At 44.0% G+C, this 22041-nt stretch overlaps 1 protein-coding gene across 2 annotated transcripts in view; it reads right to left on the reverse strand.

Moving 5' to 3' along the window:
• Window positions 1-22041, reverse strand: part of Nsf (N-ethylmaleimide sensitive factor, vesicle fusing ATPase) — a 128556-nt gene that overhangs the window by 18821 nt on the left and 87694 nt on the right. The window contains exons 13-17 of one of the 2 annotated variants that reach the window (XR_015630948.1): window positions 19732-19827; window positions 18898-19054; window positions 15746-15879; window positions 6949-7015; window positions 3699-5398 (exon numbers count right to left, since the gene is read on the reverse strand). Coding sequence is in view for 1 of the 2 variants with exons in the window: in NM_021748.2 (NP_068516.2) it covers window positions 5319-5398; window positions 6949-7015; window positions 15746-15879; window positions 18898-19054; window positions 19732-19827 (534 nt within the window). In the remaining variant the exon portion in view is untranslated. 2 annotated transcript variants of the gene reach the window in all.

Consider the following 22041-nt stretch of genomic DNA (forward strand, 5'->3'; position numbering starts at 1 on the left):
TGCAAGGAGGGCTGTCTTCAAGCCTCTCACTGCTAAGCCGGACATTTCCTAACACTGGACAAATTGTACGTCCAGCTCAGGGAGGGTGAACTGCAGTGGTCTTTTACCCTCCAAGCCAATTGTTAGCTTTTCACAGGAATCAGCAGGGAGGCACATGTGGGGCCTCTGTGTGCCGGTGAGCGCCCCCATGCCTTGTGTGACTCTGCATGTAGATGAAGCCGGCCGGGAGCTTTCCGAGCTGCTGCGGCGGAGTTCTCAGAGAAGCCTTTTCTCCAGCTCGGCTCCCTGCTGGGACAGCCCTTTTCAGGCTTTCTATCCCGCCTCCATCTCTCCTCCCGCAGAACACAGGGGAAACTTGATTGAAATAAAGACCTAGGGAACATGTTTTATTTTCTCCTGTTCAATCCATTTTAGAAAAGCTTTTAATTGGTTTTAAAAAGATGCTAAACAAAATGTGATGATGTTTCTCAGTTTTCATGAACTATCCATACCACTTTTTATACTTTCAAAGGACTAATAAATCAGTCACGATAGTAACTCTCCAGATAAATTTAAAGGGAGCCCACTGGATACCGGGTTCATTAAAAATCTATGCATTTGCTTAGAAAAATTTAAAATTCAAAGAAAATTATCCCAGTAACTGAAATCTGCCTTGAATTTTTAGTTCTACACTGAAAATCCAAGAACAAGGCGATCACAAAGGGGGGGAAAAAAGGAGAGCTTGAGACCCAGTTTTAATAAGCCAATTTACAAGGGGGGAGGGGTGGGGGAGGGGCCGTGGAAAGGGAGTATCTGGATACATAACAACACCAGCCCTGGAGGGACTCTTTCATCAGAGCATATGCACACATGCACACACAATATTTCTATGAGAAAGCTGGAATGACAACAAATGCAAAATTAAGGCTCCTGCGACCGCCACAATCGCTGTCTGTAAGATACAGAGCTTTCTAAAGAAGGCTGCCTACAGCTTTTGTTTCCGTGCCAGAAAGAGCAGTTTTCTGTGACCCACACTCTCTGCCTGACTCAGAGCCTCTAGCTTTTAACTGAAAGACCTATGCCTGTGCGGCGCTGGCTTGCTCAAGTGGATGTCACCAGCGTTCTGACGCTGGACCAGCTAACGGATCGTTTTTATTTTCTTGAGACAATGTACAATACGTTTACAACAAAGCGAGGTCGTGCAGACGAGGCATATTTTTATTCTGTTAAACTTGTGCCAACTAGAAATATTCTCAACACTAATTTCTTCTGCCACAAATTCCCTGATGCAGCAGGTCATCTGGCAGCCGGGGTCAGTCACCAAATTCTGACTAATGACAGGCCAGTGTTCCCTTAAAAGAGAGTCCCTGCCAGTCCTTGTCACTAAGGCAACCAGGTTTCTTACTTCTTACATACATCTTTACTTCTTAGAGAAATCCATTTCACAGACCTTTTTAATGATCCGGTTGCCGGTGTAAGAGCGCTCCCAAGCTGGGATTTCTCCATGTACCCTGGTGGCTCGCCCTTTACTTTTAACCCTCTATATAGTTCTTTCATCGTTTACATAGCTTAAAAATGTGACGATTTTATTGGCTATAATTTGCAAAGCACACAGTTCAATAACTTCAGGTGTGTAAATCAACAGTTTTCAGTCCATTCACAGATGTGGGCACCTGTCACTGCACTTAGAATATTTTCATCTCTTCAAGGAGAATCCCACTCATTAGCAGACACCGCCAATTCTCCCAGTCCAGCCTCCCAGGCCCTGGTAGCCACTGATAATGTACTTTCTATCTCTACAGAATGGCCAACTATAGACACTTCATAGAAATAGAGTCATACTGGGGCTGGAGAGGGGCTCAGCAGTTTAGGGCACTGGCTGCCCTTGATGAGGGCCTAAATTTGACCCAGCATCCACATGGTGGCTTCAATCATTTATAACTCCAGTTCCAAGAGAACATCTGCTCTGTCACAAACGCAGTGCACAGACATATGTGCATTCAAAGTACCCAAACATATAAAGTAAAGTGAATAGATCGAAAAGAGAGAAAGAGAGAGAAAGAAGGAAGGGAAGGAAGGAAGGAGAGAAGGAGGAAGGAAAGAAGAGAGATCAGTGATTGTCTTTTCTTATTGAGCACATTTTCAAAGTCCATTTATGTTGAAGTATGCTCTGAGTGCATTTTCATTGCTGAATAATATTCCACTTCGTGACTACAGCAGATTCCATTCGACTTAGATTCATGTGGGTTTCCTTTTAGGCTTCTCTAGATAATCTTGCTGTGAATAAGCAAGGCTTGGTACAGGTGTGTGCTCTCCTTTCCTTTAATTTATTTGTATTCTAGTGGTGAACTGATGGGGCACCTCACTTCGAGTTGAATCTTTGGGGGAACTGCTAAACTTTCCCAAAGGCAACAGATTTTAAACATTTTTATTAACAGTTTCTATGGTTTTCAATTTTTCTAACTCCTCACTAACACTTTTTTTTTAATCTGACTTTTGGATCATAGTTATCTATAATCCAAAATATAAAGAATTTCACTGTGTTGGTCTTGATTTACAGTCCCCGATGAGAAATGACATGAATGACTTGCTCATGTGTTAAGCAGTCATTTGAATTTCACATAAAAATTTTTAAAAGGTGTGTGTGCGTGCGCGTGATGGAGGAAGACCCACAGACCATAAATGTGAGGTCAGAGAACGCCTTTGTATAATTAATTGGTTTTCTCCTACTTTGTCGTGGATTTCTGGGGACTGAAGTAGGCTTGCACAGCAGTTCCTCTATGTGCTGAGCCATTTTGCTCTTTTATGAGAGGTGGTTTCTCTGTGTGTAGCTGGCTTTGAACTCAGAGATTTGCCCGCCTCTGCCTCCTGGATGCCGGGATTAAAGGCGTGTGCCACCACCTATTTTTTAAATGTTTTGCCACTGATCATATCTTGTTTTATAATCTAAGGCAATCATGCAAGTCAATGCAAGACAATGCATACACTGCTATATGTGTGTGCTCAAAGTGTTTGTGGACTAAACTGTGAAGAATGTGTGTGCATAAGTGCTATGAGATTTACAAGCATAAGATTATTTTCTTTCCTTAAGAGTCTTACAAACATTTTAGGAAACAGAAACCCTTATTCTTTAGTCTCTAATCAAAATACAGCAAGAAGGCTGGGGTAAAGGTGCTTTCCTTCCAGGAAGCTTAATAGTTCAGGTTCAATCCTAAAATCCCATTTAAAGGAGAATGGAGAGAACTAACCCCCTAAAGGCCGTCCTCTGGCCTCCTCCACAGGGGTCTACAGCATGTGCCCCAATTATATGTCCAGTGAAATGATATTTAATACATTTAACCATACCATTCATATTTTCTACTTATATCATTTTGGATATGAAAAGCTTTCAGGGAAGAAATGTATCTTTATTTAAACTCACATTGGGGCTGGAGAGATGGCTTAGCAGTTAAGAGACTTCTCTTCCGGGTTGGGGATTTAGCGCTTGCCTAGCGAGCGCAAGGCCCTGGGTTCGGTCCCCAGCTCCAAAAAACCCCAAAAAAACAAAAAAACAAAAAAAAACCAAACAACAACAACAACAACAAAAAAAAAAAAAAAACAAGAGACTTCTCTTCCAGAGGTCCTGAGTTCAAATCCCAGCAACCACATGGTGGCTCACAACCATCTATAATGAGATCTGATGTCCTCTTCTGGTGTGTCTGAAGACAGCTACGGTGTACTTATAGATAATAAATAAATATTAAACTCACATGGATAGCACCTGACCAGGTAAAGGAGAAGTTTTAAAATAATATTGGAAGGCTATTAATTTTTCTCCTAAGTGAATTTTTGCATAAATTTTTTAAAGCAGAAAACTGAATATTATAATAAAAATATTTAAATGCCTGAGCAATCTCTCCTATTCTAAAAATGTTAAATATGCTAGCTCCATAAAAAACAGTATGAGTATGGGGTTGGGGATTTAGCTCAGTAGTAGAGCGCTTGCCTAGCAAACGCAAGGCCCTGGGTTCAGTCCCCAGCTCCGAAAAAAAGAAAAAGAAAAAACAAAACAAAACAAAACAGTATGAGTATACAGAGCTATTTATTTTGTTTTAGCAACTGTTGATATATGCATCTTTTTTAAAATAGGAGGAATCTAGAGAAGGCAGAAAACACTTCTTGTGACTTCAGCCTTGGCATAGGGAAAGTCACCATAAGCTAAGGCAGAAGAATCATTCAGGTCCAGGGATTTGAGAGAGTCTGGGCAACAGTGAGGCGCCCATGTCAAAATCAAAACAGAGACTATTAGTTGGTGCCAGAGAGCTTGCCTAGTATGCAGGAAGCTCTGGGTTTGATCCCCAGCACAGGGAAAAAAAAAAAAACCTTTCATATTGCATGTATTGAAAAATTTCAAGGCTGTTAAGTATCTTTTATGACTTTAGGAAAATTTTGAGAAGCACTAAAAACCCAGAAAATCAAGCCAGTCTTCAGTGTATTTTCTTCTGTTAAAAACTAATTATTTCTCTCTCCCCATACTGCATACAGACACTAAGATGTTTTCAAATGACTGTTCACTCTCTTCTTGTCTCTGTTTGAGTGGCATTTCTCAACATCCTACTATATCAACCTAGAGACTCGACCTAGGGAGTCTGTCTTGTGGCGCCCCTCACGGGACACTTCTGCATTTCTTCAGGGACGGGGATCACCATCTCCGGCAGCCACGTCAGTAAGGATTTGAGCAAATGAACCGAGGTGCCAGTTCGGTTTCTTAAGGGCAGAGCGTGGCACAGGAGAGACAATTTCAGGTCATCCTCGAAAGCTAAAAATCACGCCAGCAAACCTGCCAGCTTAGCACATGCACTTGTAGTCATCAAATTCAAGTTCTCAGGGAAATGGGACGGACACCAACAGGAAGACATAACCATCCTCTCTACATCTGCACCACCATAATCTCCCTCCGGAGGTGATGGCTTCAGGAGTCGGGAGATTCTGGGGAATTTACGGAATAAGGTCTAATATGAACTGAAATTTTCACGTCTTGTTATTTTCAGAAAAGGAAAAGGAAAGAAAAATATCTGCTAAGAAAACAATTTACAGGCTGGAGAGATGGCCCCGGGTTTGAGTTCCCTGCACCCACATGGCACCTCAGTTACAGGGGATCCAACGTGCTCACACAGACATTCATGCAGGAAAAACACCAACACACCTAAAATAGACATTTTTTTTTTTTAAAAAAAGAAAACAATTTACCAGAACCCTTAACAACAGAATTGTATGTCTGTGATAACCTGCGTATTCGGAGGGTACCGCCGTATATACTTTATTGAGGCCTCTGTAGAAATCTTGTTATTATAATTTACCTGAGGAGGTGCCTTTTTCAGTAACACGAGCAGAGCTTGTAACACCAGGTTGGAGAACCGGGGGCCGATGGGGACGTAATCTGTAAGAGAGACATGGCTGTGGTCAGGGATTGAGACCTTGGGGCACACATGCAAGCTTGGCCTGTCTCCATCAAGGGTAAATGTCAGCTCTATTAAGAGGCAGGAAGCTCTGCTGTGAAGTCTACACTCTCAAAACGGCACATAAGAACGCATTTGCGCATTTACAAAAGCTAAATGTCCTCTTTGATTCATTAGCCGTGTTTTCTGGTCTTCAGGGACTATTTTCTAAAGGAGAGAATACCCAGGTGTATTTACCAAGCATTTCTAAGAAATTACCAGAACCCATCATGGCGCATTTATATATATTACCCTGGTGACAAAGTTTGACACCAACCATAGGTAGGAAGGACTGGGATGTGGCTCAGTGGTGGGCATCCCAGGAGAAGAAAAAGGTGGAACTGAACAGGATAAGAAAAGAAACAATCACATAACTACAAGAATGGAGGGTGCTCAGGTTGGCCTTCTGAGAAAGCAGGGTAGGCAGTCAGAGACATTTTGGCCTGAAGCCACTTCCCTCGCTTCCTCTGCCAGCCCATCTCCTCCTGCACACGGAGCCCTGCAGGCATCAACCCCACGAAGTCCAGGTTTTCTGAACATCCAGGATATAGGCAGACTCACTCGGTTGGGCTTGCTTCTTCTGCCTCCTGAGTTCTAGGATTGAAGGCCTGCACATGCAACTTACCCTAGAGGACCTTATTTTTTGTCAGTGTATGTTATAAAGGTTAGGTCGTATCTTTTCGGAGACCCTTCTAGAACGCCAGTCATTCTAGCACAGTAGTAGCCCTTGAGTAAATAAACACACAAGTACAAAAAGTCACTTCATAAAGTGAAAATCCACTCGGAGGGCACAGACTCTTGACAGTGAGTTGCTAGGACCACTTGCCTGGACTGTGCTCAGATAAAGTAATTTACAGAGAACAGTGACCATGACTAAAAGTCCTTAGAGAAATAATAATCCCATACACAGGACGGAGATGTCCCAAACATGGCATACCTCGAATCCTGCCCATCAGGTAAACACTCTTAAAGAGGCCTCAGAGATGTACTTGCTTTGTTTTACAAAATAAACATTACCAAAACTTAAAGAGCAAACACTGTGAGGAAGTGAGGAGCAGTTAACTTGAGATCATTACTGTACCACGAGTGGCAGCCACCGCTAGGCAGTCTCCTGGGTGTTTGTTAGGACACTGGATCTTTCTGTTTCCATGGTGTTTATCATTTTGATCTACTGTCATAATGACACATACCTGACTGACAGAATTCACAATGAAGGAAATGTAAAAGCAACAAGCTCTCCCGACATTGACTAGTTCATTTCTGGGTTGAGCGCAGGTACCTCAACCTAAGATGTTTCATGAGTACGTTTCAATTTTCAGAACTTCAGTGTTTGTTGCTCTGCATTGCTCGTTTAATATGGACAGGACCGCACTGGAGAAAACAAAGCATCTGGCTCATGACTACTGATGTCATAGAAGAGACGCTGCTATGGTCCCTGTGAGATAGGGACTTTGTCACGTGGCAGAGTACAACAGTCAACCGTTAGACTCACCGAGCAACCTCTCAATGTCATCCACGACCACACAACTGAGCTGAGATTTGTAAGCATCATCAAAGATCTGGAAGAGAGAAAACCATGTATGACCACCTCATTGTCTTCCACAGTAACGACATCCAAAGAAGATTACATTTGGTTAACTTTCTTTTCAGTATGAGTGTGTGGCACACATACGTGTGTGTGCGTGTGCACTTTGTAAGCATTTGTTCCTCAGGAAGAGTCTGACTCGTAACGCAGTCCCATGCTGTGTCACAACTCCACTTTCTCCTTAGCTTCTCGTCTCCTCACTGGAATGTGAAGTGGATAAAAACATCGCTCTGTTCATAATACCTTCAGCACCCAGAACAAGACAATATCCAGTAAAGATGTCTGCTCAGCAGATTCAACAGTTGAGACAGCACAAGCTCCAAGTCCACAAAGGCATTAGGGGACAAGGGTGGTTTCCCAAATTAAAAAAAGACACTGAAGCCCAAATCTAAAAATGGAGAAGAATGCGTTATGAGTGCACTGAATGTCACGGCTCAGAGGAGACACAGTTCAGGAATGCTGTAGCAACCAACTGGTGCTTAGTTGATGAAATAAAATGAAGATGTGGCAGTGTCCACGTGCGTAAGAGGTGAGGCACAAGAGGGACCGACAATACTGGACACAGAGCATCTCTCAAACAATAAAGCAGACACGATCAAACGGGGTCTCACTATGTAGTCCTGGCTGCCTTGGAACTCCATATGTAGACCAGGCTGGCCTTGAACTCAGAGCTGCGCTTGCTTCTGCCTCTCGAGTTCTAGGATTAAAGGCGTGTGCCTGCACATGCAACTTACCCTAGAGGACCCTAAACTTTTCTGTGAGCTAAAATTTATTGTAAAAGTATTTTTTTTTTTTAAAAAATCTCACTATAGAGTTTTAAAGCAATGAGCTGAGATGTGAGTTTTACATTTGGCAACATTTTCCAGGTTGACGTGCAGAAGAGCAAGGGTTTGGGACTATGGAGTGTCAGGTGGGAGACGGTGCGGGAAGTCATTGTATGGAGAGGAAGGCAGAGGCTACAGGGGTCTGTGGGGCAGAGAGGGGCTGAGCCGAGGATGAGGGCAGCGATGAGAGAGAAACAGGAGTCAGAGAATCTCGTTGTTTTAGGAATGGATGCTGAGCACATGCGCACGAAGGCAGAACCACTCAGCTAGCCTGCCCCGTCCTGGTTAGCTAGAGGAGGAGAGGGGACCAAGAGGTATTCAGCTGCCTGACAGTTACTTCTGGTTTTGAGTGAGTGAGTTCTAGACCGCAGAAAGGCTTGGTAGCAGCAGTCCTTAGCTATTTCTGAAGTCTGGATTGGTATTAAAGCCACTGTCGTATTATATGAACTCAGGGGATCACTGATAACCATACTTTGCTCAGCAAACATTTTTCAGAGATTGACTGAAGGTTTAGAGGCAGGAATATAGGTTTATCATTCAAGCTATGAAATCATAGATTAAGGGTGACAGAAGCCGGGTACCAGGGCCTGGCTGGCTGCTGCTGCTACCACACACTCTCCCTAAATCAGTGCTTCTCCTTTCTCAATGCAATGTATAGCTTACAGAGCAAACCTATTACAGCAAACTCCAGGACCTGGGATCCCAGTCCCTGGGAGGTGGAGACAGCAAGCTTAGAGCTAGGCGTCTCAGCTACATCAGAAAGTCTGAAGCTAGGGCCTCTCAAAAAAAAAAAAAAATATATATATATATATATATATGTGTGTGTGTGTGTGTGTGTGTGTGTGTGTGCGTGCACGTATGCATGTGTGTGTGTATGCATGTGTAAACAGGTTTTTTTTTTTTTTTTGGTCATGTAGTAGAAACAACTTAGGGATGTCACAGCTCATTACATAGGCCACCCAGAACATTTTAGAAGAAAATTACCAATGTTATTCATTTAACAGAAAGTGTTTTGTACTTGTATTTTTAAAAGAATAAACAGCTCTCAGTGTGAGTGTTACGCAGAGAGGAGCATGCACAGCTAGCTAGCTCTCTTGACATGTACTCACTCTGACAAAGGTCGTGCCAAAGCCAGTTGTAACTTGACTAGTTAGCTCAGACTCCTCTGCTCTAATCTGAATGTGCACACACACCCCTTTCACTTCCTGCAGTCACAGGCCCCTCTTTATCTCATCACGGGTCTAAAACTCGGTCCCCCCTCGTCCACTGCACCTCGATTTGTGTGCAATCTTCTCGGAAACCGTTTCCTGGCCTGGGCCCCAGCAGAATGCTCACTAAGACGAGACTCAGACTTGACGGGCAAGCATAGGAGATTAGCTGCCAGCCTAAGTCTAATGAGATATTTACATATTGAGCTGGAAAGTTCTACTGTAATTTTATGTAAATCAATTCAAAAAGGAGGTGAGGTATTGGGAGGGAAAGATACAGAAAAAATAAACTCGCATAAACTGCCCCAGTTAGAATGGTGCCATGGCCTGGCATCCGTACAGTACACAGCGGATGCACGCACGGTGTGTACTCTAGATCAAATATCCCACCAGCCAGAGCAGTCAAGGTGGGCTAAAGCTGCAGCTATGAGCTCTGTACACCTCCCAGACTCCAACACGTTAATCACTCTGCAGTCATCAGGGAGTGTCCCGCAAAGCATGTGAGTTGGCAGTGTGCATAGACCAAGATCTAGTCAGCTGGGGAGCCTGAAGAAGGGCTGGAGGGAGGGAGGAGGACCGAAGCGCCAGAAGGAAGGACAATTATGGGCTGGTGTGGAAAAGATGAGATTTGCTCTGAAGGATAAAGATAATCTCCAAAAAATAGATTCCCAGAATTCTGTCCCCGGCTGTGGACACTGAGGAGTCTGTCACTGTCAAACAGGCTGCACCATCTCTCTCTGGCCTGTAAAGGCAGAGTAAGTACAACACGAACCTGAGGGTCATGAGAGACAACCAGACCACGGACAACCTGGGCTCCAAGACAGCATGCTGGAGACACGGCACAAGCGGAGGAACGGGCCCTGGAGCGGGCTGGGTAGGGGGCAGGGCACCGCGAGTGCTCAAGGCAGCGAGCTCGCTGAGCCCTGGACTCCACAGAAGGCTAGAGCCACCTGTGAGGAGGGCGGGGCAGCAGCTGCCTCTCTGGCCGACTTGAACGCTCCAGGGAGGATGCCGGCATTATTAGCTCCATGTTAATCCCAGTCTTTCAGAGTCACAAGCCGCAGCAAAGTGTGCTGTAAGGAGCTTCTATCCTTCGCTTTCTATAACCTCTTTAGTGCTCTTAAGTAAGTAAAGCTAAGCTCTCTCTGGCGGAGCCTGGAAGGGTTCACTTCGATTTTGGAGTAGCTGGCGTGAGGCACCTCAACCCAGTTAGCAGAAATCTAATGACAAGAGGAAGCTAATGACTTAGAAAATCCCCAGTGCAGTAAATCTGTCAGCAATTAGTGGAAAGCACACACTAATCATATTTGGTAGCATATAAAAAACGTAAACGAGCAAATCTAAATTGGCACTATCAGCAATCATCTCTGGTCTCTAAAAATAATTTGGGAGCCGACCAAGCAAACATCAGCTGTCTTCTGACAGGAAGTGGACCTCAAGTTTCGGCAAAGCACCAAAGCCTCTTGGATTGACCTTAAAATCCCTCATTTGTTCTCCCTGCTTTTCAGGAAAAAGTCTTACAGTTTTCACTGTCGTGATCCACAGAGAGGCTGTGCTCCACCGGCTAAAAGCCACAAGGCCTCAAAGCTCTGCTCTTCCTCTTATACTCGGCAAGAGACAGTGTGTTCACCAAAAGCCAGAGGGTGGCCACTGGGACCCTTGGATACTTCTGGAGCACCCCATGGCTCAACTCATACACGCTCAGCAGCCCCACTGAATCAGCTCCATGATATATTAGGATGTCAACCCAAAACATCCAAATTCTGTTGCTTAGTAACTGCTGTCAGAGGATCCAGTTTCCAGCTTTGCTCTTTGTAAGGACTAAAGCGTGAGGAGAGGAGGATTAGCACCAGGGCTGTTCTGTGCAGACTACAGTTTGCAGTGGATTTACAGCAGGATATTCACAGAAGATTATTTCTTTCTCGCAAAGCTAGTGGGAAGGAAATTTTCTTCTGTTCATTTTCAAACCTTTGAAAATAAAAAGTATCCTGTTATTAATAAAGGGTCCATAAACATTATTTTTGTTTAAAAAAATTTAGTGATATCTGGCTTGCGTGTTTTATATTAGAAGTATCATGACTAGGTGATGAGGTGAAATCAAATTCTATTGCTATGTTCTTTCATTCGATGTCATTAACAGCCAGCAAAATAGATTTTTGCAAGATACATGCAAAAAGAACGAATACAAGGATGAAAAATTTAGAACAGAATCAAGTTTGGGAAGCAAACATAAAATAGGAGAGAAGAGAAATCTCTATAAATATTTCAAATATCTTAGTGGAGCATATGGCACTCCCCCAGCCCCCAGAACAAAAGGATAACACTTCATAAATGCTTTGACAGTGTTGAGTCTATCCATGCAGAAAGGATTTAGTGAAGAAGGTAACAGAAGTACACAGTGAAATTTAAATTAATAGAGGATAATCTATTTTCATGTATTTTTGCATTCATTTTGAGGAGAAAGCAATAGCATGATTATGGTCCTCTTTCCTCATAGAAACTATCTGCTAGTGGATCCAAGTAATAAATGATAATAAAGATATTGGACAAACTAATTCAGACTATTTAATGACGTTAACTTAGGTTATGTCTGAGCTTATAAACTATTATAACTATAAAACATTTGGGGACACACATGTGTGCACATGGGGACACACACACACTCACACACACACACACACACACACACACACTCCACTAGAGATGGAGCACCAGGCCTTGCATGTGCTAAACAGGTCCTCTGTCAGAGTCATTAAGACAACCATTAGAATGTAACTAAAGAAACAGCTGAGTGCCAACGATTTACCAAACAAACCGGAAGAGAAATATTTAATAACATTAAGTTGGGGCAGAGGTGCAGACAAACTCATTCTTTTTAAGTGTAAATTAGCAGAACGTTCTGAAGGGATGGGCCATGGAAAATATCTTTAAATAAAAGATTTGATAAGACTAGGCATAAAACAAATCTTCACAGGGTTGGGGATTTAGCTCAGTGGTAGAGCGCTTGCCTAGCAAAGTGCAAGGCCCTGGGTTCGGTCCCCAGCTACGAAAAAAAAAAAAAAGTCTTCACAAAGTTTTTCACCCCCCTAGAAAAAAATGTGTCTCCTAGAAATGTCAGAGAAGCTAAATCCATGAAACCTCACCAACATGGCTGTCTAAACATGATCTGAACAAGGTTGGCAGCAACAGACACACTCGAGTGGAAGGGGAAGCTCACAGGGCTCAGCCCTTAGACAAGGAGAGCTAAGGAATGCTCTTCCCCGGAAGAGCACACACCAACTGGTTGTTCCATATTTAGGAATATATAGGGATTCATACACATACCAACAATGAAAGAAAAAGAAGCCGTGTGTGTGTGTGTGTGTGTGTGTGTGTGTGTGTGTGTGTGTGTGTGTGAGAGAGAGAGAGAGAGAGAGAGAGAGAGAGAGCGAGAGAGAGAGAGAGAGCGAGCGAGCATATAAGAAGGGTTGGAGGGAGGAAATAGTGGGGGAAATGGTATACGGTTATTATAATCTGAAAAATTAAGATTTATAATAAAAGTAGTAATGGACGTTAGCCATCTGAGTCCTGAAGACTAACCCTAAAGAGATAAGGAGGAACCGTAGAATAGTAAGTAAAGTTTGCCGCCATACTGAAGTGCATCTTCGGTCCCAGAAATGCTATTTTACTTTACATAAATTACCATCTCATTTAGTTCACGCACTATCTCTACACGGCGATTCTCCTGCCTCAGCCTACAGAGTGCTGGGATTCAAGCTCTAAACAAACATTACCCTTCATAAAAACCAACGGCTTAAAGGATTCTAGAAAAAAAATAATTTACTCGAGGTAACAAGAGACCATAAGTGTGACAGAAATGAGATTCAAATTTGGTTCCATTTGCATTCAAACCAAAGTACTCAGTCATGTGATGTTAAATCAAACTAAGAAAAATCTAATAAAAACATGGAACAGTAATTTCTCAAGTTTGGTAATTCTATAGAATACTATTTATAACTGAAAAAACCAAAAGTGATTTAAAAAAATATTCGTATTGCTTTTAAATTACGTATATATGTCTGGGTAAGTGAGTGGAGGTGCCTGTGGAAGACAGAAGCATCAGGTCCCCCCTAAAGCTGGAGCCTGAGGCTTAGCTCCTCTGCAAGAAGAGTGTGCTCTCTTAACTTCTCAGAGGAACTGTTTAAATGCACATTACTCAGCCATTAATACTAAGGAAAGCCGTAGTTATGTTTCATTCATTCATTCATTCATTCATTCATTCATTCATTCATGGTTTTCTTTTTTTTGAGACAAGATCTCACTATATAGACCAGGCTGGCCTGGAACTCTATTTAGACCAGGCTGGTCCCTAGATCACAGAGATTCACCTGCCTTTGCCTCCTGCGTTCTGGGATTAAAGGTGTATCTTTAATCAGTATATCTTGGGTAGTATTTCCAATGTGCTCTTCATCACAGTGTGTGAGTGTGTGTATGGATGGCAAGCCTCAATAGAGGACACAAGTACAGTGCAGATGCAGACTACTTTACCATTTTAACCTCCTGTCATTTCGTTTTTCTCTATCATGTTTTTTAAAAAAATGTGCATTGTTGTTTTGCCCGCATGGAGGTTTGTGTGAGGGTGTAAGATCTTGGAGTTACAGACGGTTGTGAGCTGCCATGTGGACGCTGGGAATCGAACCCGGGGCCTCTGGAAGAGCAGGCAGTGCTCATAACCACTGAGCCATCTCTCCAGCCCCCTCTACTATGTTTGTTTTTAAGAAAAGCTGCATGGAGAGAGGACACATAAAGGAAAGAACTGTTTTGTTTCAGAACAAAGCATTACAAATTACTTGTGGTCTGAAAGTTAAAACACCCCCTCCTCCATCCTCACATTAAAATTGGGGGGACACAAAGTGTGGAGGGAGGCAGCTCAAAGGACTGGAGAATGGTGTTTACATCTCATTTTAAAAGTCAACCTGAGTGTGAGCCCTCAGGCATTAGTCGGCCTGCCATTAGGTAAAAATGTGAAAACGGTTTTCTGGCAAAGTTTTGTGATATTTCTAATATTATATGTTCCTAAGACACCTACGTTTCGTTATTTTCGCTGTTCCTAAAGTTTAGTTACAGGAAATATTTCCCCCACTCCAAGGGAAACAAAAATTCTAATGCAGTTATTATTAATCTGCTGGAGTTTTTTTAATTTTAAGTGTACACGAATCGTGCGGATGGCGAATCATGAATCAGAACGATGTGGAGTAAGCTGGGACGGACGCTTAGTTTTATATTCCTAATATTCTGCTCATCTAAAACTCTACCTTGAAAGGCTTCAGCAATTTAAAGATTAAATCATAAGTTATTAAGTCATTAATTTAACCATTTAAGCCTCTAAAATCAGCACATATTACCTTCCCCCCCTTCAAGTCAATTTGCAAGAGATTAAAATAATAAAAATGATACTATCTCCCACTCAGCAAGGTGGCTTTGATCTGCAGAAGCCTAAAGTACATTAAAAAAAAACTTTATAGAAAAACAAGGGCCATCCACCCACATCTCAGAGCCGTCCTGAGGGAGGAGCTGGCAGCGGCTGGAAAGCAATGGAGTCCTCTGCTGTCTGCACACACCCCTAATTTTTGAACAGGTATGGGAGTAGATGGTTTAAAGCAATGAAAATATAGCCCGCTTCTCCTTAGGGTATGAAGTTCAGCGACTGCAGATTCCAAGGGTTGACGTTTCAACACTGGTAGCTTGGGGGCTGCCTGTGGAGGGAAAACACACGCCCGCCCGAAAGGGTGGGAGGAGAAGGCTGGAGAAGAGTTCAGAGGCTGAGTACTTGCCAGGCTCACTTCAACGGAACAACAAAGCAACCAGGGAAGAGTCTGCAAAATCAGAGTCACCATCAGCACTGGCTCCTGAGGGAAAGCCTCACCACCGTGTTCTCATCTCTGACTGTGAAGCAGAAGGCTCACTTAGCACTTGCCAGGATGCGAGTGAGGTGGGACAGACAGGCGCAATGCTACTCTGTGTCACGGGCTAATGGCTCAGAGGTAACAAACACTCTAAAGGGAGAGAGAGGGGTGATCAGGCATCAGACGTAAGGAGGTTCTGCTTTATACACAAATGAGGGGCTTCTTGGGAAAAGCTTCCATATTTGAATTTGTTCTCTTCCAAACTACAGTCAACTTAATAGACTGTGTGTGGTTTGTACATTGATAAAGAATTTGTTCCATTCTGCATGACCCTCTCAAGTCATCTTTCTTTAATCAAACTGATGCCCACAAGAAGTGAAAATTGAGCCAGGTGGTGGTGGTGGTGGCGCCTTTCATCCCAGCACTCGGGAGGCTGAAGTAGACAGATCTCTGTGAATTTGAGACCAGCCTGCTCTAGAGAGAGTTCCAGGACAGCAAGGGGTTCATGGAGAAACCCTGCCTCGAAAGACAACAACAAGAAGAAGTGAAAATTAATAATGATATGTACTAAGACAGTAACATCTGGAAGGCAAAGAAATTCTCGACGAAAATGCATTCACAAAGTTTTAGAATCTGAAATAGCCACTGCCTGCTCTCAGATTCTGGTGATAATTAGTTCTATTTGAGAAGAGAATTGCCACAGCTTTGAACGCGTGTGTACATAGGCACACATAACATGCACACTCATCTGAGACTAGAAAGTAAAATAACATCAAAATCTTGATACCTTCTTCATGGCCTGACACTTGGCTGTCTCAGAGAACCCAATCATCTTATCGGGGGAGCAGATCTTGATGAAGGGGAAGTTTGATTCCTCGGCAATCTTTGCAGCGAGGGCAGTCTTCCCGCTGTGAGGAGGGCCTGCATAAAAAGACAGGCAGAGGAAGAAAGCCAACCTGAGCAGAGGGAATCAAACAAGTTCAAACTTTTATCCACAGGTACCGAGGTCTCGACTAGTTGCTCATTAACATTTCCTGACAGTTTCACAGCAGACATGTTTCCTTTTATTTATTAGCAACTAAACTTAATGAACTGATTAGCATTTCTCAAAAGTATGGTGAAATGCGTGCCTTCCTGCTTTCTCAGAGGCCCCTAATCTCCCAACCTTCTGACTAAGCAGGGACACAAGGAGTTTGCTTCTGGAAAGAAAGAAAAGTTATACAAATGCATATCAGGACGTGCATCACTAATTCTAACAAATCTGTTTTCTTTTTCCTTTTGGTAACAACAACAACAACAAAAATACAGTTGTTTTTTTTAAGGAGATGACACTGGGGGCAGGGACAAAGTGCTTTATCTGAAGCAAAGGTGTCATAAGGCCGTAGTGCTGAAGACTCGTGCATTTTTACAGAGGCAATCAAATCCACAAAGTCACCTGCACTTAGACAACCCCCATCCTGTGTATTTGAAGGCAAACCCCTCCTCCCAGTCATAACCAGTCCATCCTTCCTTGCCATCCCCTCTGAAATGGGACATTAGTGACAGTTCCTCTTTTTTCCCTTTAAAGCGAGATAGCTCCCTGGCTGCTGGACCTCGCATCTGTCACCTACTCTTACCCAACTGTAGCATTTCACTTCCACCCACACTGGGCAGGCTCCCATCGAGGTCCCCAAACTCCACAGGTATTTTTCTGGGGCTTTTGATGCAACTCCTCTGTCCTGATGTGCCTCTCTTGGCTGCCTGACAGCTGCTCTCTCACTTCCTCCTCCCCTTCGTTATTCCTGCCTAGGTGCCCTTGTCTTTTTTTCCTGCTCTATTTAGTCCTGAACTATTAACGAGTCTCAGATAAAAGTTCCAGGCCCCATCTGTATCTCAGCCGTATCCTTTCTCTAAAGGACTGCTTCTGCTCCTGGAACTGCTGGGGCAGATCCTGATCTGGGGCAGCCAGCCTGCTTCTGTGAGCTTCAGACCTGCCAATCAAACACACTGGTCGCCATTTCTAATCTCATTATCCTACAGGAACTTGCAATTTAACTGTTCAGAAGTGAGTTCGTGATCTTCCTTCCTAATTTCTGTTTCCCTCCCAGTGATCTCCGATAAACAGCCCCATTTACCAGGCTGGGAGTCGTGTTTGATGCTTTTACTCATATTTATCTTTTTATTTCTAAGAGATTTCTTTTTAAAAATCTCTCTCTCTCTCTCTCTCTCTCTCTCTCTCTCTCTCTCTCTCTCTGTGTGTGTGTGTGTGTTTTACAGGTGTCTCTCTGTGTGTGCAATGAGTCAGAAAAGGCCAGAAGGGGGTGTGAGATCCCCTGGAGCTGGAGTTACCAGCTCACATGGAGCTGCCTCAAACAGGGTTGGGAAGTGAACTCAGGTTGTCTGTAAAAGCAGAAAGCGCTCTTAACTCCTGAGCCACCTCTTCGGCTCTCTGCCAATATTTAATCTAACCAATGTTCCTAAGCTTTTGGTTCCCTGTGTATGACACAGGAATAGAGACAGTATCTATGGCTGGGTGTGATGGCATGCACCTTTAACCCAGCACGTGGAAGGCAGAGGCAGGTGGATCGAGGCCAGCCTGGTCTACGGGAGTTCCAGGACAGCCATCTAGAAACTAGTAACGACGACAACAACAACCACCACCACCACCACCAAACCCCCAAACAAACAGTGTCTGCAGTCCCAGGCCTGACATGAGGATTAGGTGGGCCAGTGCCTGTGGAGCGCTAATAGAGTATGGGCAATTAGGGAGTTACATCCCTAGCCCTCTACAGCACAGGCCTTTTCGCTAGAAGGCTTGTTCTAGAGCTGGCTCCTGTCCACTTCACCTTTATGATTATTATTTATCATTATGTTGTATGTGCTGTGGTGTGCCTATGGAGTTCAGAGGACAGCTTTGTGAGCTCTGGGGACACCAAACTTGCAGGGCAAGCACTTTTGCCCTCTAAGCCATTTCGCTAGCTCCTCCGTTTGACTTCATCACTCATCTTTCTGTTCGTAGGTCGTTCCTGCCAAGGGACTGTTCACATGCTCCTTCCCTTTTCACAGAACAGCCTTCTCAATTCTTTTGGCCTGGCTAGCTTCCACTCCTCCTTTGGCTCTTGGCTTAACATGCTCCTCTTAGAGCCTTAGAACCTTAGAACATGCTCCTCTTAGAACCTTAGAACATGCTCCTCTTAGAACCTTAGAACATGCTCCTCTTAGAGCCTAGAACCTCTAGACCTTAAGGGAGCTGGGCTCCCCTGAACTTCTCTGCTGTCATACTAATGTTAGGCTAACCAGTTGTGAATGGAATGTCCTTCCCTTATCTACTTGATAAAGTCTGAACTGGTCCTTTGAGGCCTGAATTAAGCATCACCCCCAGTTCTCTCTGACCATTCCTGGGCAAACTGACTGGCACCCACACACATCTTTATTGTGTGCATGCGAAAATTAGGAATTTTTGCTTGCTTGTTTTTATTTTTTTCAAGACAGGGTTTTCTTTGTGTAGCCCTAGCCATCATGGAACTCACAGTGAAGACCAGGCTGGCCTCAAACTCAGAGATCCACCTGCCTCTGCCTCCCAATGCTGGGATTAAAGGTGTGCAGCACCACTGCCCAGAAGGACTTCTTTAAAAGTCTTTTCTATGACTAGACTGACACCTGGATGTCTCTGCATCCACATCAATAGTTTGTGCACAGAGCTGTACAGTATCCATGTATTAGGTACTAGAGAAATACATTCCTATAAGAAAACTAGTTGCTGTCACGTGTCAGAGACATTCTACTCCCCTAATTTTAATCTGTCCTAACATAGGTACACAGGCTAGGCTGTAACTTGCAGATCACAAAGTTCAGAGCTAAAAAGCATTTACCTCTCTGAAACATACTACATAGCTTTTAAAGACAAATGTTTCCCCTTCTGCATTTTCTAAGCCTGTAAGGCGATTGCCTCATTCTTACCTTCCAGAAGGACGCTAACCAGCGGTGTGCGGTCACTGTTTTTAGTCTGCTGGACCAGCAGCTCTCCGTCGTCGAGGACTCGGGTCACGGGGTCACCCCACTTGATGATTCCATTCATAATGTAACTTGCATAGTCCTCTTGGTTTGTGCCGAATGCCTATCGAGGTAAAGCGCAGTCTGAAGCATTTTCGTCATCGGTATTGAAACTAGACTATCTCATTTCGATGTCTCCATCACTGTGTTATTTGAGTCACACAACCCATTCTTTGTCATGGCCTCTTCAAAGACATTTTGAATTAAGTGATTTCTGACTAAGAAGTAAAAAACTGTCTCATTCCCCAAAGACTTGGGTAAAAAATGGCAATAAAATCAGATATAACTCTACGAAGACTGTGGAGAAGAACCAGGCTGGGGGCTGAGATGCAGCTCAGTGGTAGCGAGCTCAGGCGGCCTGTGGAAATAGCACTGCTTTGTGGAGGCAGAGGCAGGGTGATCTGAGGTGGCGGCCAGCCTGATCTGCAGAGCGAGTCCCAGGATATCCGGGGCAACCCAGAGAAACCCTGTCTTGGAAACAAACAAGCAAACAGAACCCAGAAAGACAAAAACCAGAAAGTCTCAAAGCTGACCGTAAGTCTCATCCATAGGAAGTATTTGGGTAAATATTGATCAAAGACCAGCCGTCAGTGGAACACTGATGTGTCTACAGTAAGATTCTCTCGGGTTATGAAAGCACAGGTGGCAGGCCATAGGTCAGGAGGCCGACGGTGCTTTCCCTCCAGGATAACAGCAGGCACTGCTCTGTGGGCCCACACCCCACTTGACTTGCACACTCACCGGTTTGATATCATTCTCCAGGGAAGCGAGGAAGTCCCCTCTTGTCACCTGCAGGCTCTCTGCCTTCTCCATGTCTACTTCCACTTTTGTGCTGGCCTGAAAGAAATTAAACAAGACAGAGAGTTGAAGAGACCTTAGCAGTATTCCCAGCCTAAGAACAGAAGAGTAAAAGGGATATTTTCATATGTCAGATCTCAGATGTCTGCAAATCATATGTTAACGGGATTAATGGCTAGAATATATAGAGCTTCCAGAGCCCAGCAACAAGAACTAGGTACTTGAACAGACATTTCTCCAAGGAATGGAGACAGCGGTGTCCAACGTTGGCCAGCATCAGAGTGTCCTGCAGAACTTTTCCAGACATGCTGTGAATGCCCAAGAGCACAGGAAAAGATGGCCAACATCACTAATTCTCAGAGAACTTCAAAGCCAAGTGTGGTGGTGCAGGCCAGTGCTCAGGAGGCGGAGGCACGAAGGTGGCAAGTTCAGGGCCAGTATAGGATACACATCAACACCCCGTTTCAAAACTCCCAAATAACCAAAAACACAATGAAATTTCACCTTGCACTTAAAGAGCAGCTATGACAAAACAAAACAAACAAAAAACCCCAACTGAACAAAAAACTCAGAAAATAAGCAATGGCATAGATTTAGAGAAACCAGGACTCTTGGGCTGTTGGTAGGGATGTAAACTTCGAGAGTTCTCACAGGAAGAAAACTAGGACTAAGGCTGCCATGTTGGTGTATCTTTTTAATCCCAGCACTAGGGAGGTAAGGGCAGGTGATCTCGGAGTCCAAGGCCAGCCTGATCTACAGAGGGAGTTCTAGGACAGCAGAGGGTACACAGAAAAACCCTGTCTCAGAAAAAGAAAAGACAGAAAACCAGATTACCTTATGATCTAACAACATCTCCTTTGATATCCATCCCAGGGAGCGAAAACTGGGTCTTAGGAATTTTACAGCTATGTTCACAAGAGCATAGAACAAGGCAGCAAAGGTGAGGAAGGAACCCAGTTGTCTACCGACAGGGACATGGACACAGCCACAGTGTGGCCACCCTTAGAAAGAAGGAAATCTGGGTATCACACCTCATGGATGACCTTGAAGACATTGTTGATAGGGGCAAGCCAGTCACAAAAAGACAAACACCGCATTACCCCACTTGATGACATCTTTAGGGTTCTCAGAGTCTTATGGAAAGTACAGCAGTGGCTATCCTGGGGTGGGAGGAGATGAGAATAGAGGGTTACTTTTTAAATGGATACAGAGTTTCAGACTTACAAGATGAAAAGAGGTCTGAAGTAGGGATGGCTGTTGCACATTATAAATGCGTTTAACCTCACTTAAATGTACAATTGAGCGGTTAAGGTTACATCTATTTTAACACAACAAAGAGATACTCGGGGATGGTGGTGTCCAACATTGGATGCACATCGGGATGCCCTCTAGAGCCCTTCCCGACTTGCAGAGGCCAGTCCTACCTTGCAGGTTGTTGAACAGTGCAGTGGAGGGCCTGGGCGCCTCTAGTGTTAGAAAGTACTACTGATGATTCTGGCACTGAGTTGCAATTAAGAAACATGAGTTACTCTAGGAGAGTAAGAACCTAAAACTTAGATTTGGACTCCAGAGCCTACGTGAGCTCCAAATAGTCTGCTCACCGCACCTGGAGCTGACACTTGCACATCTGGAGGAGCGTCCAGGCCTCTCTCAGCACCTGGAGCTGCCTGGACCTGATGAGTGATTAAGATAGCAACATAGTTTTTTCTTTTTAATGTGATTGGGCTCACTCCCAATAGCACACAGCAAGCAAGTTTCATCATTTTAAAATCAATATCATGGGTTTTTTTTTTTTTAAAAGACATCTTAAAAAAAAGTGACTATAAAACAAAACTATGTGAGGCACAGATCAACCTTCCACGGGTGTTATAAAATATGAGTCATGTTCCTTTAGGAACAGACTGCTGAGACAAGGGAGTAAAAAAAAAGACATTTAAAAAGAGAAATTCAGCCTTGAGGGATGAAAAGAACTATGTCGGGAAAGTGGATCAAGACGGCAAACAGGAACACATGCATTCATCTCCTTTTCAGTTCCAAACCCCAACACGTGGCAGCAGCAGTGAGAAGGATGGAAACCTGCCTCCAACCTGAGGAGCGGAGGGCCACAGAAAGACTCAGGAATACAGAAGCCGAGATAGGGGGGAGGGGAGACCCTCCAGACTGAAGAGAGGTGTGCCTCTGCCGTTCAGCGCGTGCTCATCGGGATCAATAGACAGAAACCCAGGCTGTCTAGACACCCTGGTGCAAACCCGC

Source organism: Rattus norvegicus, chromosome 10 (genome assembly GCF_021556685.1).
Source record: "Rattus norvegicus strain SHRSP/BbbUtx chromosome 10, alternate assembly SHRSP_T2T, whole genome shotgun sequence".
NCBI classification, from domain to species: Eukaryota; Metazoa; Chordata; class Mammalia; order Rodentia; family Muridae; genus Rattus; species Rattus norvegicus.